Source organism: Anolis sagrei, chromosome 5, assembly GCF_037176765.1.
Source record: "Anolis sagrei isolate rAnoSag1 chromosome 5, rAnoSag1.mat, whole genome shotgun sequence".
Taxonomy (NCBI): Eukaryota; Metazoa; Chordata; class Lepidosauria; order Squamata; family Dactyloidae; genus Anolis; species Anolis sagrei.
Window position 1 is genome coordinate 108,395,092 of NC_090025.1, and position 16,115 is coordinate 108,411,206.

At 38.0% G+C, this 16,115-nt stretch overlaps 2 protein-coding genes across 13 annotated transcripts in view; both read right to left on the reverse strand.

Annotated features, from left to right (window-relative positions):
• Positions 1-5,499: 5,499 nt before the first annotated feature.
• FGFBP2 (fibroblast growth factor binding protein 2) lies at positions 5,500-7,704 on the reverse strand. Its single transcript, XM_060776149.2, has 2 exons — positions 6,642-7,704; positions 5,500-5,760 (listed from the first exon to the last, which is right to left on the reverse strand). Exon 1 carries the CDS (start codon positions 7,315-7,317, stop codon positions 6,652-6,654), a length of 666 nt encoding a protein of 221 aa, XP_060632132.2. The 5' UTR covers positions 7,318-7,704; the 3' UTR covers positions 5,500-5,760; positions 6,642-6,651.
• Positions 7,705-11,394: 3,690 nt separating this feature from the next.
• The window catches only part of PROM1 (prominin 1), a 109,542-nt gene continuing 104,821 nt past the window's right edge, over positions 11,395-16,115 (reverse strand). For all 12 annotated transcript variants that reach the window (XM_067468974.1, XM_067468970.1, XM_067468966.1 and 9 more), the window contains 2 exons: positions 13,416-13,455; positions 11,395-13,147 (listed from right to left, as the gene is read on the reverse strand). In XM_067468974.1, coding sequence (XP_067325075.1) covers positions 13,437-13,455 — 19 coding nt within the window. In that variant the 3' untranslated portion in view covers positions 11,395-13,147; positions 13,416-13,436. The remainder of the gene's footprint in view (positions 13,148-13,415; positions 13,456-16,115) is intronic.

Consider the following 16,115-nt stretch of genomic DNA (forward strand, 5'->3'; position numbering starts at 1 on the left):
GAAAACTAGAGAAAAAACTGGGGACTTTAGCCATGATTGGAAAACTATTGTCCGGAGACTGGGGGGCATTTCACATTGCATAGTTACACATTACACACTCTGATTCTCCGTAAACTCCAATTTCTGTATCCTATGAAGTCCAGAGGTTTGCAGTCTGGTTTACAATTTTAAATGTCCTTCTATACACTGCGAAGTCTGGGGTTCTATAGGATGGAACCATAGCAGTTGCATTGTGCTATGATTTTGTTGTGTCAACAGGCCCCAGATCTTTCCAGTGACAAAGAATTGGGGTAGATTTGGTATATATATTTGTAAGTGACAACAAATCCAGGTTTCATTGTTATTCAGTCAGGAGATCCACTGGCATGGTATCCCTAAAGAATGTCCCTTTCCCATTTCCAAACAATTTATCTTACTTTGGCCCAGAAACTACTGCCATTAGGATATTTAAAACATCAGTATACAAGCTCCCTCTCCAAATAGCTCCATCTTGGTGAATTTGGTTAGAAAGTTGGATGACTGTAACTTTCAATCAAATAAGTATCAAACTCAGATAACAGGATACAATTTTTGTTCGAAGTGTGTCCATTTCTTTTGGTTAACCTGTAAACAGAAATGCCCAACTATCCGAAAGGCACCAGATCACATCCAACCTTGCACCAATGAATACCACAAGTTGAAGATTGTATTTCAGAGGAAGGAACTGAGAAAACCACCTCAAAATGTATGGGGTCAAGCATAGCTCTCCTAGCAAGGCTTACAGATACCCTCAACCAACCTTCAGGTTGTACTTGTAAGACTGAGACTGTCTACCATTTAGCTGCAGTGTCACCTAGTGGACAAGCAATTATTTTGTCAGGAACAAGTTCCCCAACATCTCCAAATGTAAGCATTGTACAAAAGAGCAATCACTGGAATTCAAAAACCCGTTGTACATTTTGGAGCAAAGAAGCAAGGCTGTTATTTGAGTTCTGGACAGGCTCCTGCCAAATAACAAGAAACGTGCTAGAAACCCCCTTTGGCTAGCTAATCAATCTGCAGGCTGTATTTTTCTTGCTATGGTATTTTTAAGCTCTACAATGATTTTAGTCAAGGGCAACAGAGAGCCTTTCTTTACCTTGCTAACGCTCTAGTAAACATAAATATCTGGAAAATGTTTTTTAAAAACCTAAAAGTAATTGCTGCCTATACCCCATTTTCACATGGCCTGTTGGTCCTTGTTTCAGAGATGTAGAGTTGAGATTTGCTTTAGGAATTCTTCCCAAAGCAAACAAACAAGCCTCAACACTCATTACAAAAAGTATGGATGATTTGTAATTTCTGAAAAAACCTTCATGGGAAGCAGGCACACCTCCTTTCCATATCACAAGGAAGGGAAAGCCATCATGTCTCCACTGTTGATCATAGAGCAAGCAACCACTGTTGAACATTCACTTTGTATTGTTGAAGGCTTTCATGGCTGGAATCACTGGGTTATTGTAGGTTTTTAGGGCTGTACAGAATTGCCATGTTCTAGAAGCATTCTCTCCTGATGTTTCACCTGCATCTATGGCAGGCATCCTCAGAGGCTGTGAAGTCTGTTGGAAGCTAGGAAAATTGGATTTATATATTTGTGGAAAGTTCAGGGTGGGAGAAAGAACTCTTGTCTGTTGCTGCTAGATGTTCATATTCACTTTCTCCACCTGAAGAGAAAGGTGAGAACCACAGCCAGTTGTCATGGAGCTGTAGAGCCGATGGGAGTACATTTTGTGAAGTGGTGCCACCCACCCCACCACCACCACCAGCCATTCTTCTTTGCATTTCCCCTCGTCTTACTTCTTCTTGCCTTCCTGCTTCATAGCCAGCTCTGCATAAAGCAATGCTTTCAAGACACACATTTTGAATGGCTAGCAATTCTGTTCATAGGATGAGCAGGCAGCAATGGTGGAAGCACCCAAAAAGTGATTAGAAGGGGCACAGACATGAGGGCAAGAGAGGGCATGGGTAGCTAGAAGGAGGGAGCACAGAGGGGCAATAATGACCTTTCAATGTGAAAGCAACCCCATTAATTTCTCTTCTTGAAATGATGAGGCTACATAATTCTGCCCAATTGGTCGGCGGTATGAATCTGCAAGATGGGGTGAGCTCTCATCTGTCAGCCCCAGCTTCCCATGTGGAGACATGAGAGAAGCCTCCTACAGGATGGTAACACATCCAGGCATCCTCTGGACAATGTTCTTGCAGATGACCAATTCTCTTATACCAGAGGCGGATTGCAGTATATTCTCAAGTTGCTTCTGACACACACACACACACAAAACTCTGCCTAATGATAGAGCTAGCACTGTTTTCCAACTCCATTTCAAGAGACAATCATACTGGTTGGTTGGAATCTCCTTTCTCTGCCTTTTAAAGTGACTATTAGAGAGAACAAGGTGTAGCTAACCTCCCCAAATTGCAGCATAATCCCCCTGTAATAGAAATGCTGCTGCTCATAGCTGCAGAGTCAAGGCATTCTGTTGTAGACTCTGCATGTAAGGTGACAGTGATTCAGAAGTGAAATAAGTATGGAGGACACTTTGATTACCCAATGTACATCTTGCCTCACTGCCTTTAATCTTAGAATAGCAGACTCCAAGCTACACATAATTTGAAGGTGCCTTCTTTTTCAACCTCGCAGAGTCCTAAAGAGCCCTATAAGATGTTTATCACAGCATCTTGAGAAAGACCAATATTATCTTCCTACCCTTTACCTTAAATGCTCTATCGCACCTAGAACTGGCTTCCTTTATCTGGTGCCATCATCACCCACATTATCCACACCACCCACATTATCCCTAGCAGGCATTTGGAGAATTCCAGGTTAGGGAAAATTGTCTTAGATGCTCATTGGCTGTTATGTTTTCTTAAATGTTAAGATAGCTTTAAAAAAAAGCCTTTTAAACTTATCTGGCTAGGGAATGAGATGTATGTAGAAATCATGTTTTTAGGGATGACTCTTTTGATTTCAAATTGATAGCAAGTTAGTCAGCTGAGATTATCATCATTCTGTCTAAAGAAATCTAATATTGTGAGATTTGATGCCCACATTTGATTATTTTCCGCATGCCTCTTCATTGTTTCCCTCCCACTTTTGTCCCAAGTTCATTAGGTTGTGTGTTAAGATTACAGTGAAGCTTTGTTTTGCTAGTGAGGCAGTGAGGTGATGTTCAAAGAAGACAACAGGGATATATGTATCCACATCTTTTTATTCCTTGGAACTATATTTGCATACAAGGAAACTGGAATATGCACTATGCCAGCCAGCCAGCCAAAGAAAAATGTACAAGTTGTTGATAAGGGTTTTTGAAAGTCTTAAACATTACCATAAATCGAAACTGACATGATAGTAAATACAAACCACAATCTGCTTCCCCAATATGCACTTGCTTTTCAAGAATAGTTTTGTGTTCTGCAAAATTCAGTCTATTGCTCTAAAGCAGTGTTTCCCAACCTGTGGTCTATGGACCACCAGTGGTATGCAAGAACTAAAATATGGTCAGCAGCTTCATCATTACTACACCAATGCAACAAAAACAACTGGTCTCGCAAATCTTTCTTATAATGCCAAGGCTTATTAAATATATATTTTTATGGGTGAGCAGATGGTGACTACTGGATGGCATAGGTTCTGTATCAGAAACTAGAACTGATATGGTCTATCCAATGCAATTTTCTGAATCAGCACCCCAAATGACCAATCCGAATCTAAAGTTGACCAAAACCAATTCATAACCCTTTTGGTACTAATGTTGGAGAGTGGTCCCTGGTCAAAGTTGTTACAGTAAGTCGTAACAGGTTCAAGTATGTGTGTGTGTGTTAAAGAAAACCTTATACTGTTGATTATTATGTGCAGCTGCTAGTGTAGGTCAACTAGTAAGTTTGGACTACACCCAATAGGTATAACTGTATGGGTTTTAGAATATACTTTAGATTTGCTCTGAGGAGCCTTTGCTCAGGCATGTTGCTCAACCATTTCTACTGCTCTCTCATTTGGATGAAGATGAAGAAGCTTTATTTTGTATTGCTTACAAGGACTATGTAAATTTGTTGCATTGTTTTTTATTGCAACACTGCAAGTTTATGTTTTAAATCTGCTGACAAGAGTAAAGTTTTTCTGTTCTTTTCCCTCTTGCCTGTGTGCAATGTTATTGTGTCTTCTGCATTGGATCTGACTGAAACCCGCTATTTGCAACAAAAGTGGTCCTTGGTCAATTGGTTTCTGGTCAAAAAAGGTTGGGAATCACTCACATGCAGCTTCCACTCAAGAATATAACAATGAATGAAGCTCTGCGGTTGCAAGGTGGAGGAGGGAAGGGATTGTGCCATTTCCCCTAGTAATGGTGTTGATTTCATAGTTTATGGCAGATTTTATCTACAAATTTCTCTTCTGGCACACAGATAAAAAAAAAAGACAGGAACACTGTTGAAATGGCCCATGAGCAATGAACAGAATTCTGGAAACCAACATCCAACTATGTGAGAGGAGTGTATGATAGATATCATTCCCGTGTGAATTGTCTCCATTTGCCAAAAGGGACATATTACCTGTTAAAGCACAGAAGAGTAACGTGTAGTCCTCTGATCACTGCTTTTTATGCTGTGAATCCTGACCCCAAATGGGGTCCCCTTAGCTCAATGCTTGGGTCACAGAAAAATTGGCAACAATAAAAGAAATGCCACAATTTACACAAACCTGTGAGCAACAATGTGCAGTAATTGCAGTAAACTATGAAAATTCTTCAGCTCCACAAAAAGGAAAATCGTCCTATTTAGCAAGCCTTGCAAATGCTGATTTGTTATCAGCAAGTGTTTGATTTTTTTTGCAGTTCAATCTTTAAATCCTCATATCGTGTCAGCTTTTCAAGTTGTTTCTCTTCAATCTTGCTGTTGCCTGGGATTGCAACATCAGCAATCCATACTTGGTTTTTTAACACGATTGTGAGGCCAGGAGTATTCCACTCCAAAACTCTGTCAGTCTGAATTTGGAAGTCCCAAAGTAGTTTGATGTGTTCATTTTCTGTAACTTTTTCAGGCTTGTGTTTCCTCCTCCTCCTCCTCCTCATTATTATTATTATATTGGGTGGTGCTCACTTTCACAGTTCAGGATCAGCTTCCAAAGAATAGTGGTGACATGGGGGGGGGGGCAGCCATGTCCCCCTCACATGGGGAGCAGATGTGAGCTCTGCCTATGGAACTTCACACAACTTTTGCATCACAGAAAGAAGCTACATAACAGATATCACCCCCATTAATAACACATACAGTTCCTTGGTCCAGTGATTTGTGTGTCTCAGCAGCAGTATAATAGCCTAGTTGAAGCAGAACAATAAAGTATGTCCACTTTTAAAGCCCTTAATCTATCTCTTTGCAGCTCATTACAAGCTATGTTTCTGATATTGCTTACTAAATCTGTTAATAGATCCTTCTGAAAAGTGAATTTGATTAGTCCATTAAATATAATTTTAGGAAAGACAAATGTATATTTCATAATGTTTAATTCAATGTAAAAACTGGAGCAACAGCTCTCTGTGTTTTTAGTAAACAATTAATATGTAAGTACACTGTAGTTAGACTGGCATGTAATTCTACAACATATGACTAACTGGTATCACTTTTTTATGCTGGTTCAAGGATTGGAAATGTTTTGGGTTATTGTTTAAAAATATTAAGCAGTGAGGATACATAAACCCAGATGAAAATGAACACTTGTGGGAATTCTCCAACCACACGTCTTTTACCCTGCAAAACAAGAAATCAAGAAATAAATTTACAAAGCTGCCTTCTTAAAACAAGACTTGGAGATTCAGTTTAAGTACACCATCACTTACCTACATGTACTTCCTAAACAATAAAATTGTATTTTAAGTTCTACCAATACATTGGCGGCATTACAGGAAGCATTTCTTCTCCTAAAGTGGCTTTACTACACATGAGTACATTCTGCAACTAAAGACCCATGTTTATGGCTGTGAGAAATGTAGGAATCCATTCAACTAAGACTGTCCACACAATTTTCATATATGCTTCTCCCCACCCCAGTTGTGCAGGTCTTTGTTTTGAGGCTGGTATCTGTGTCCTGAATTTTGACTGTCAGGACATGTTTCATGCTCCCAGCCACAAGTAATGGCTAAGATGCCATGAACTTGTGTGTGTGTGTGTGTAGATAGATAGATAGATAGATAGATAGATAGATAGATGATAGACAGATAGGTTTCCACATTCTTGGTAATATGCAGAAGCACAAATATGTCCTTGTATATGTGCATACTCACAAGTGTTCCCTTTTGATACTCATTTCATGCTCTAGAATACTAGTTTTACATATGAAAAAGCTCACCTTTGTCCTGAACAGACCTTCAAAGCAGTAATGCCCAATTCTTGTAGTGACAATCTGTTACTACTAGCCCATAATCCAAATGCTCACCAAAATGGTACTGTAGCCACTTCTTGAAAAACATGACCACTAACTATATTATTCTATTAGTATCATGTACAACAACAGTTGTAGTTGCTTGTTTTACTAAGAAAAACCTGCAACCTTGTTCAAATGGTACATACTATGAGGAGAAGAGTTCAAAGTACTCCTGCTAGAACTATAGTGTAAAAAGGAAAAGGTTTACCTTTTCTTCCTCAGCCTTTAAAAATGCTGATGACGTAGGAACAGAAGTTGTGCAGGGATTCCCAACAATGCTTCCGTGCTAACTTCATGGCTTCAGATTCATTTCCAGGTACTTGACTTTGTTGAGTAGGTTTCACCTCAGGCATAGAAGATGGTTTTGGTTTCCCCGATTTCTGAATGAAACCCTTCCTTGCTTGGCTTTCTTTAACATGCTTTGCAGAAAGAAGTTTCTGGACCATCTTTCCACGGTTAACAGCATCTGCTTGTTGGATAGGAGTTAACTTTGTCCTTATGCTGGAACCCACCTGTCTCATGTGAGCTTCAGAAGAAACCCTCTGACACATTGTAGGCTTCAGAACCAGATTAGAGTAGCAGGCATTGTTCCGTTTCCTTAGATCCATGGCAATCTGATTCCAGTAAGCCATTGGGTTGTTGTTAAAAGAAGGACAAAGGGATGGTTTTCCTGTATATTCACACCAGTATGTCTTGCCTTGATTGTTACATTCTATTCTAAGCTTTGTTTCACCATTTCCAATCATACTCATTATGCAGGCATGTTTAGCTTTGGTCTGAAAATGAATCTCTTTGCCACTGCTTCTTTTCTTTGCCTTTGGGTTTTGTGCGAAGGTTTCCATAAAAGCAATAAAAAATATTACAACGATGATGGTCCCCTTCATAGTGAAACACAATCACAGCCTTGGAGTCCTGTTCACAAATGAGAAGAAACCAAACTGGGTTTCTTTAACTGAACGGACATACAAAGAGGTCTCTCTTCTAGGTTGGGTGGTGCATGTGGGGTTCCCACCTAAGCCTCCTTTTAAATACATTCGCTTGGTGTATACATAAGGTCATAATTTATAGCTGAATGGAATGCCAAATAGCCCGTGAACATTCCAGGAGGAAACAAGACAAATCTTGCTGCCCGCACATAGCATAACAGTTGAATAGCTGAAAGAACTATTTCTGCCAAATATGTATACTTTGGTCTGGATTTTCGGCACTTCTATTTTCCACTTATTTGATATAAGTAAGGTTTTTAGCATTTCTTTATTCCAATTGTCATATATAGTACAGTATGACTCCCTTAACCACAGATTAGATACCCACGGTGTGTGTGTGTATATATAACAACAGATACCTATATATCACTGTATATGTATAAAGTTGTTCTATGACTATATCAAATATAACATAGGTTTGCACAGTGCATGTGATATGTACAATTCAATTATTATTTGTTTCAATATCATTGGCAAAGTACATATAAACATAAATTAATCAGTTATGAAAATTTACATAATCAACATTAAACAATTGTGAGAGGAAGTCATAGGGAGGAGGGAGCAAGCTTGTTTTCTGCTGCCCTAGAGACTAGGATGTGGAACAATGTCTTCAAACTACAAGAAAGGAGATTCCATCTGAACATTAGGAAGAACTTCCTGACTGTGAGAGCCGTTCAGCAGTGGAACTCTCTGCCCTGGAGTGTGGTGGAGGTTTCTTCTTTGGAAGAGTTTAAACAGAGGCTGGATGGCCATCAGTCAGCGGAATGCAATTTTCCTGCTTCTTGGCAGAGGGTTGGACTGGATGGCCCATGAGATCTCTTCCAACTCCATGATTCTATTATTCTACCCATATCCTCCAAAATAGTATTTGTGGGCCTCTCTAGATCCAGTGCAATTATGTGGTGTGTTTCCAGCCCAAGTATAGTCTAAATAGTCAATATTATCCACAATTTTAGGTATCCATGGGTGTGTGTGTCTTGGAACATATTCCCCATGGATACAAGGGTCATACTATATCTTCTCTGACTATATCAAAGTAACAAAAAAGTGAAGTCAAACCCACAAATAAAGTAGCCCCTCTTTTATATAATGGAGGCCTGACTGAAATAAAAGTAAGGTACTAATTCTTCAGTTAAGTCTACCAGAACACTAAATACTTGATCTGAAGGATGGGTTGGAAGAATAGTTATGATCCATAAGGCTGAAATCTCTCTTCTCAGATATCCTATCCACAGATTACCTAGGATTCAAATATGGACTAAAATATACAGTCCATATTGGTCCCTATAAATCCCTGACCAAATTAACATAGTCTCTGACATTTTGTTGAAAATATCAACAAAGAAAAAAAAATACTTCTCTGCCAACATTGTACCTGCAGAGTACTTTTTAGTAGAGGCTGAAGTGCTGGAGGCCTGTTGTTTTGCAAACAAAATCTCTCACATTTGCTTCAAGTTGGATGTTACAATTGTCAAAGATACAGTAGATGCAATCAGGACATAGCAAGGTTGTTATTATGGCCCTCAGGTTTTGTTCCAAACTTTCTACAAAATTGTGGTCTCGTCGTAGTGAAACATAGCATCAGATCCTTGAAATCTTGTTCTCAGCAAATGAGAAAAAACAAATCTGGTTTTCTTTAACTGACTGGCATACAAAGAAATCTTGTTAGGTTACATATGGATGTGGAAAAGTTGTTAGGAGACCTAAGGCAAACCTTTTTCCTATGTAATCCTCCCTTGCACAAGTCATGGCAAGAAAAGGTGGCTGATAAATGTGGCAAGGAGAACGACAGGAAAAGCAAAACTTTACTAATGAGGCAAAAAGAAGCCCAAACACTGAGTCACATCAAAGAAACAACTTGTGTGCAGATTGGTTACTGATGACTTCAGCGGTGTGCTTTCATCATGTGAAATGAAAAGCTAAATCTCCAACATCAATACACTTTTGGGCACAAATAACATATCTTTCACCCTTTGTGAATTTGCCCAGTATTGGCTGATATTATTTAGATCCGATCAAGCCTGGCATCTGGCTTGGTTTGAAGCTAGAAACAGCTTGGTCATCTCAATGGGAGATATAGGGTAGGGAAGGCAATTTAGAGGCTTTGAACATGACTGCATGCCATAATACATGGCGTGCTATCCCACAGCATCCCGTGACAGGGAAGAGCAGCTACTATCCATTGTTGTTATTATTATTACTATTATTGTTTATGTATATCCTGCTTTTCTCTCCACAATGCCTCAGCTATTCAAAGCTGCATGTCTGGGCGAGCAACATAACTCCACCTTATAAAGGAAGTGAAGTGCTGTGTCACTTCACTTCCTCTATATATATATATATATATATATATATATATATATATATATATAAGACACTGTAATTGCAAAGTGCTTTGCTTTTTAAAATATTAAATTGATTAAATAAAAATTCTTCATGGAAGAGTAGCGATACTACCACAGAAGCTGGAGGACCTAATTGCATGGGGTAGGTCCTGGAACTGTGGAACTAACAGGGACTATTGACATGTTTTGCCTATCAATCACCCCAAATGGCTTAATAGCAGGGAAGTGGCTAACCAGGAAGGGTGATTGTTCTGCTACTGAGCCAGATTGCCACCTCCATGCAATGCAGTCCTAGGGGTAACAGACGATCCCTTGTGCAGCCGGAATTTTAGATTCAAGACAATGATGCTCACATTCTGTGTTACTGGCTTAATGTGTCACAATTAATAATAGCAGGGATTTACTTTACAAGGGCTCCCTTCAAGCGCAGTGTTTTATGAGGAATGGCAAGTTGAGTTACATATCAAAATTATGTCATTATTTTCCATTGGTCTTTTCCAATATTTAGGAAAACACACTGAAAAGTGCAAGTGGCGGACTACTATTTGGTGTGTTGTTCTTAGGTGACTTCTGCACTCTAATTTTTTTTCATTTCAGTACAGGCTACACGACACACAACCCTTTCAACTCAGAAGATTCTTTTTCTAATTTCTTCTATTAAAGAACCCAGCTCATGCATCACATTTTCAAAATAATGGTCTGTGTGTGTACGTTTCTTTTCCCTGGATTTTCTTACTGTTAAGTGCATCTCCCTTTGCCTTCATTAAAATATTGCATTTTATTTCAAACGTGGGGTTTATTTTTGAAGGGGTATACATCTGTAAGAAAATGCAGCAGTCTACATGTTTGTACATGTATGTGTGGCTGTCATACACACATGTACACCTTATATCACACATAGTCATTTTAGAAGGGGTATTATTCCTTTCACACTCTCCATAATGGGAAAACACCAGCTGGGTTCTTCACATCTAGTGTCTTCAAGGTACAACTAACTATCATCACCAGCTACTATGCATAATGGTGTAGTTTGTAGGAAATTGTGATTCAAAACATCGGAAGGGTGCCATGTTGCGGAAGGCAGAGGTAAACTTTGAAGTTTTATCTGCTCTGTCAAATCCAGGGCAAAGTCATGCCCCAAACAGAACCAGCTTACAACTGTGGTTTGGTCAACTGATGCCTCTAAGAACATGATATTTTTAAACTTTGAGGAAATTTAAGATCAGCTTATGAAAAGTTGGAAAAGTCATATCACATATACATAGCTACTCATATATATCTCATTAAACATGGTCACTGTAGAATATACGTACAACACTGATTTTTCATGGGCTTTCTTTTAGATATATACTTAAGCATGATAATGAACTCTGTTTCGTGTCTTCTGTTTCTTGTTTGCTCTGAGGATACAATTCTGTGCATGTTGTGCCTTTTTGTCACAGTCTTGGGCTTGTACAATAAAACTATTTGTGTGTGTATATACTTAAGTTTCTTAACAAAATCAGCTAGATTTAACTCTTACCCAAAATCAAGTCCATCTAAGAAGAAGAAATCCATACTGTTTCGGTCATGAACCAAAGTTTTAACCAAATGAAATAAGATCTTCAATTAAAAACCTACACCAACATTAATCAATATTTCACTTTATTTGAATGATTTCAGGACATTGCCAAGTTTAAAATAGGAAGTTATTAAAATCTACAATTTTGAATCTCTCTCTCTCTCTCTCACACACACACACACACACAGGAATTCTGCATATTGGAGAGTAGGAATAATCACTTTCCCCTATTAGTGAAAAAAACTTCTTCGATCCCATGTAACACCAGCTTCTGTTCAATTTGAGAGCTGCTGCATAGCTGGCATTTTCCCCACACTGTGAAAAAAGTATTTCCACTTAATGAAGTACGACACAAATTAATGTTGCTGATAATGTTTGGAATGGATAGCTGATGTGTAAACATTACATAATTGAACAGATGTTAAATCAGGAATGATTCTTGAACAAAAATCTATTAAAGGAGCTTCTTTACAGTCAAACAGCCAAAAAACCAGTGGCCTTAATATACTTTAGTATCTCCTCCTGATTCATATTTTCAAGAAATACAATGTCAAAACATTGAGAAGACATTGTATTTTTTTAAAAAAAAAATGCATTGAGCACCCTTTCCAAATTAGTCAGACAAATGAGTCAGACAAATTAATTCTGTTCACAACTCTTACACCCAATTTCAAGGAAAATGGAATGCAACAGTTCTCTAAATTGTCCTACAGTCTCCTTTAACATTTCACAAAATATAGGCAATTTTTTTTTCAAAAATTCAGTTTACAAGTAATATATAAAGAGGCCATGACAGAGGAACCATGTTTGTTAATCTGGGGCCTAGTCTCACATCTTTGCCAAACTTAATAAACTAAGTGGACATGGAATTATGTGTCACTTTCACCTGAAATCTAAGATGAGGTACACTGATATACCTACATCTCAATACATGTATCCCCAAGCCAATGCCTCTCATACACATGTAAATGATGTACATGGGAATGTTGGGCATATCTAGGCATGTATGATCAAGAGACAGCAATTAAAGTGCTGTCTTCCATTCATTACACATAGTATACTATTTGCAGTTGTCCTGAATAGGTCCTTTTGACCTGACATACTATATTTATTCAGATTCTAAGGAAGACATTTTTAAAATTATCTTTCATTTTCACATTAGGTCACAATGTTTAATACTAACTGATTTAAGAAAAAATACACTTTTGGTCTTAGTGACATGGCATATTAAATTATCACCCGGAAAAAAATGACATTAAATTTTCTGAAAATAAGAAAGACTGGTTTCCATTTTTGAAAGAACAAACCAGTCAATGGTGGCCATCTAACAGCACCAAAGGAACATTGATCATGCTGAATAGGTTTCTTGTGAAGTATATAACAAATAGTATTAAAAATCTGCTGTAAGACAGCTGTAAAAAACACAGATACAAAAGTGTCTGCAAAGATAATGTATTCTTCATGTAAACACATTTTACGTATTGCAGTAATAAATCTAGGTATTATAAGAAAAAACCAAGTAATTGCAAATGGGCAGTTAATCTGAAACGAAACAGACAAAATAGTTAACATAAAACCCAGACAGTCCTGTTTACTCAAATTATTATGAACATATGGTACAGAAACCTCAACTGAAAAATGGTGTGGTAAAGCAAGAATAGAAACCATTAATTTCAGGTTTCAGTGGTACAAAATAGCAAATAATTGAGAATAATTCACTGTGCAGGCCCTAAACAAGAAGGATGAATATTCAGAGTTCAACGCTGATTGGAAAGATGGTGTTTTCTCAGAGGAGAATCTGAATTACTCTTTCCACGGGCTGAAAATGAACACAGAATAAAATTAAGGATAATTTTATAAAAACCACATTACAAGGCAGCTAAAATAAAACAATATATGTTTGTATCATAATGAGAGAAGCTGAGAAAATAACACAGCACAAGAAAGAGGGAATATTGACAGACTTATGGCAAGATTGCCCAGAGATGGAGGAACAATTTAAGAATGGGTGCCTTCATATGGAGCTCTATTTCTTAATTCAGCTGAGCTTAAATGGCCAATATTCATCATCAAACCATGTGACTTACCCTTGACATTTCCAATATGTGCTACCACTGTTCCACAGAGCTACAAGATAGAACACAGAAATAATACTCATTTTTTTTTGCAGGGGAATGGTCTGTTTGCATCTAAAGCAAAACATTCTTCAATGTAACATAGTCGCTAAATTGAAAATTAATTCCAGTATGAGAACACTTAATATTTACTCTCTGTATTTCAAAGTGTTTATGTATAGTACATTATGCCATTTTATTAGGGCTACAAATCAGCCATAAAAACACAACCAAGTATTTCTCTTCCGCTGTAATTAACATATGTTCTTGCATCAAAAAAACTGATAAAATTTGAAACACGATTCTCATGTTTAGGAATAAAAATGCAGAGCCTCTTAGAAAATACTAAAAGCAGTACAGAAGTACAGAAAACTAGAAAAAGCTAGGGAGGGCATGACAAAGGAGTAACTAAATGGAAACTACAAAGTTGCCACATTAAGGAGCAAGGAAAAGCAATTGAGGCATAGCTTTTACAAACTCTGTCTCAGGTTCCACAATTGTAAAAAGGAAGTGCTTAATTTAGAGAAAGAAAAAGATAAGCTGTTAGTCAGTTTTAAAAAAAAATGCTTTGGATATACTTTTAGTGTTTGGATATACTTTTAGTTTTTGGTGTTAAGCTCCATACTTTAAATGTTTTCTATTTATTATTTCTCAAGAGCGTCTACCTTTTGTACTAGAAGTGTCACTCACTATCAAGACACACAGTTTTGAATGGGTAGCCTGCTAAGATATTCTCCAGTTCAGGAAATCTCTTTACAAACTGGCCTAAGGCCTTTTGATTAATTCTAAATCTTGCTTTGCTAGCATCTTTCTCACCTTCAGCAAACTTACACTGGTAAAAGAAAGGGAAAACTGATGGCAGAAAAGGCTTGTTCAGGAGATTATTGTTCATTTGGATCAAGAGATTTGGGGTGGGAGGTGGGGAGGAGAAATATATATCCAATAAAGTATAACATAAGAAACATTCTTGAAAATGCACGCGAGTCCTATCCTGGTTCCATCAGTGAGTTTTCATCATGATGGATTTTCACCACATTTGGGAGATCTCCTGGGAAGACCCAAAGTTTTTCCCAAGGATTCTCAGAGAAAGTTTTAACGAGAGACAGAGAACATTCTCCATAAGGGAGGCTGGATGGCCATCTGTCAGGGGTGCTTTGAATGCAATTTTCCTGCTTGTTGGCAGGTGGTTGGACTGGATGGCCCATGAGGTCTCTTCCAACCCTATGATTCTATGATTATAGTCAAAAGAACATATTAAGGATACTGCATGTTACCAATAATGGATGGAAACCAGTGCACTGTAGATGGTTTCTTTCCCCGGGCCCTACTACCCTGTAACAGCACCTTGTACCCACTTAAAGGGCGGAGGACAGAACCACATAAGGAATAAAGTAATGGGAAGGAGTATCTCTCATTCTCACATGTGTTAATTAGAAACTGACTTGGTTAGCTGACTCCTGAATAAAGGGTATAATAATGCTACCCTAATGATTTCACTGGGTTCTCTGTGATTTTGAAATGCCACTGAAAAGGATATCCTTTTGGACAGTGTGGCTAAGATGGGTGCACATATTGCCACAATTCAATAATTGGATTCCTACCTGGTGGACCAGAAGCAGAAGATTGGTGGTTGGAGACTGATGTTCTATCCTGTGGCATACCTAAGACTTGTGGGGTATCAGAAGGTTTCATCTTGTGTCTCATTACTTTTTAACGACAACATTAAACTGTTGGGTGAGGTCAGCCAGAGGTTTGGACTCCATCTTCTCTGGGGATGTGTTTCATTCCCATTTCAATCTACCAATTTATCACTTCCTAGTTTCCCTGGGACTGAATGATAGGAATGCATGGTAGTGCACTGCATACTTTGAATGCAAGAAGGGGAACAATGTGTTTTAGCCAAGTATCAGGATCTCTGTAGTTTGTGCATAGGAAACAGCTTTGGAACCACATGTAGGCTATGTTTAAAAATACAAGGAATATTTTTTAAAAAATAATAAAAAATGATAAAGTTATTGTGCAACTGTAAAAATTGATTACGGTACATGTATAACATGCTTGCTTCATTTTCTTTGACTGAAGGCAGGGCTCTAAACCAATGGCAGAACACATGCTGATGATTGTGGAAGCTCAAAGCCTGGCATCTCCTGATTAAAAGGAACTGTGAGAAACTTTGTATAGAGATCCTAGAGCACTATTTGAGTATAAACATAATTGATTTTAAAGGATATGATCAGTAAATTCTTCAGCTGCTTATAAAGCATTGAATATATTTATCCATGGATAAATAGGATTAATTTGAGCATCTAGGGCAGTGGTTCTTAACTTGTGGGCCGTGGACCACCAGTTGGCTGTGAGGACAAAATCTGGTCCACGAGCCTCCTTCCTCTTTATTTTATTTTATTTCTGCTCCTTTTGTGCCGCCTGCCACTCCTTCCCTATCGCTGATCATGGCATATGTTCTATATCAGAAACTAGAGCTGATATGGTTGATCCAATGCAATTTTCTGAATCAGCACCCAAACCGAATCTCTTTACACTTTGTTTTATTACGTTATTGTTACTATTTTATTGCATTACCATGTTATTGTTCAGCATTTTTACTTGATGTTATAATCTGTTATCGTCTGTCTTGTATGTATTTTATTTTGCCTTATTGTAATTGCTTGGGCT

Excerpts from the sequence above, each read along its gene's own strand:
- FGFBP2 (XM_060776149.2), bottom strand. The coding sequence starts at position 7,317 with ATGAAGGGGACCATCATCGTTGTAATATTTTTTATTGCTTTTATGGAA.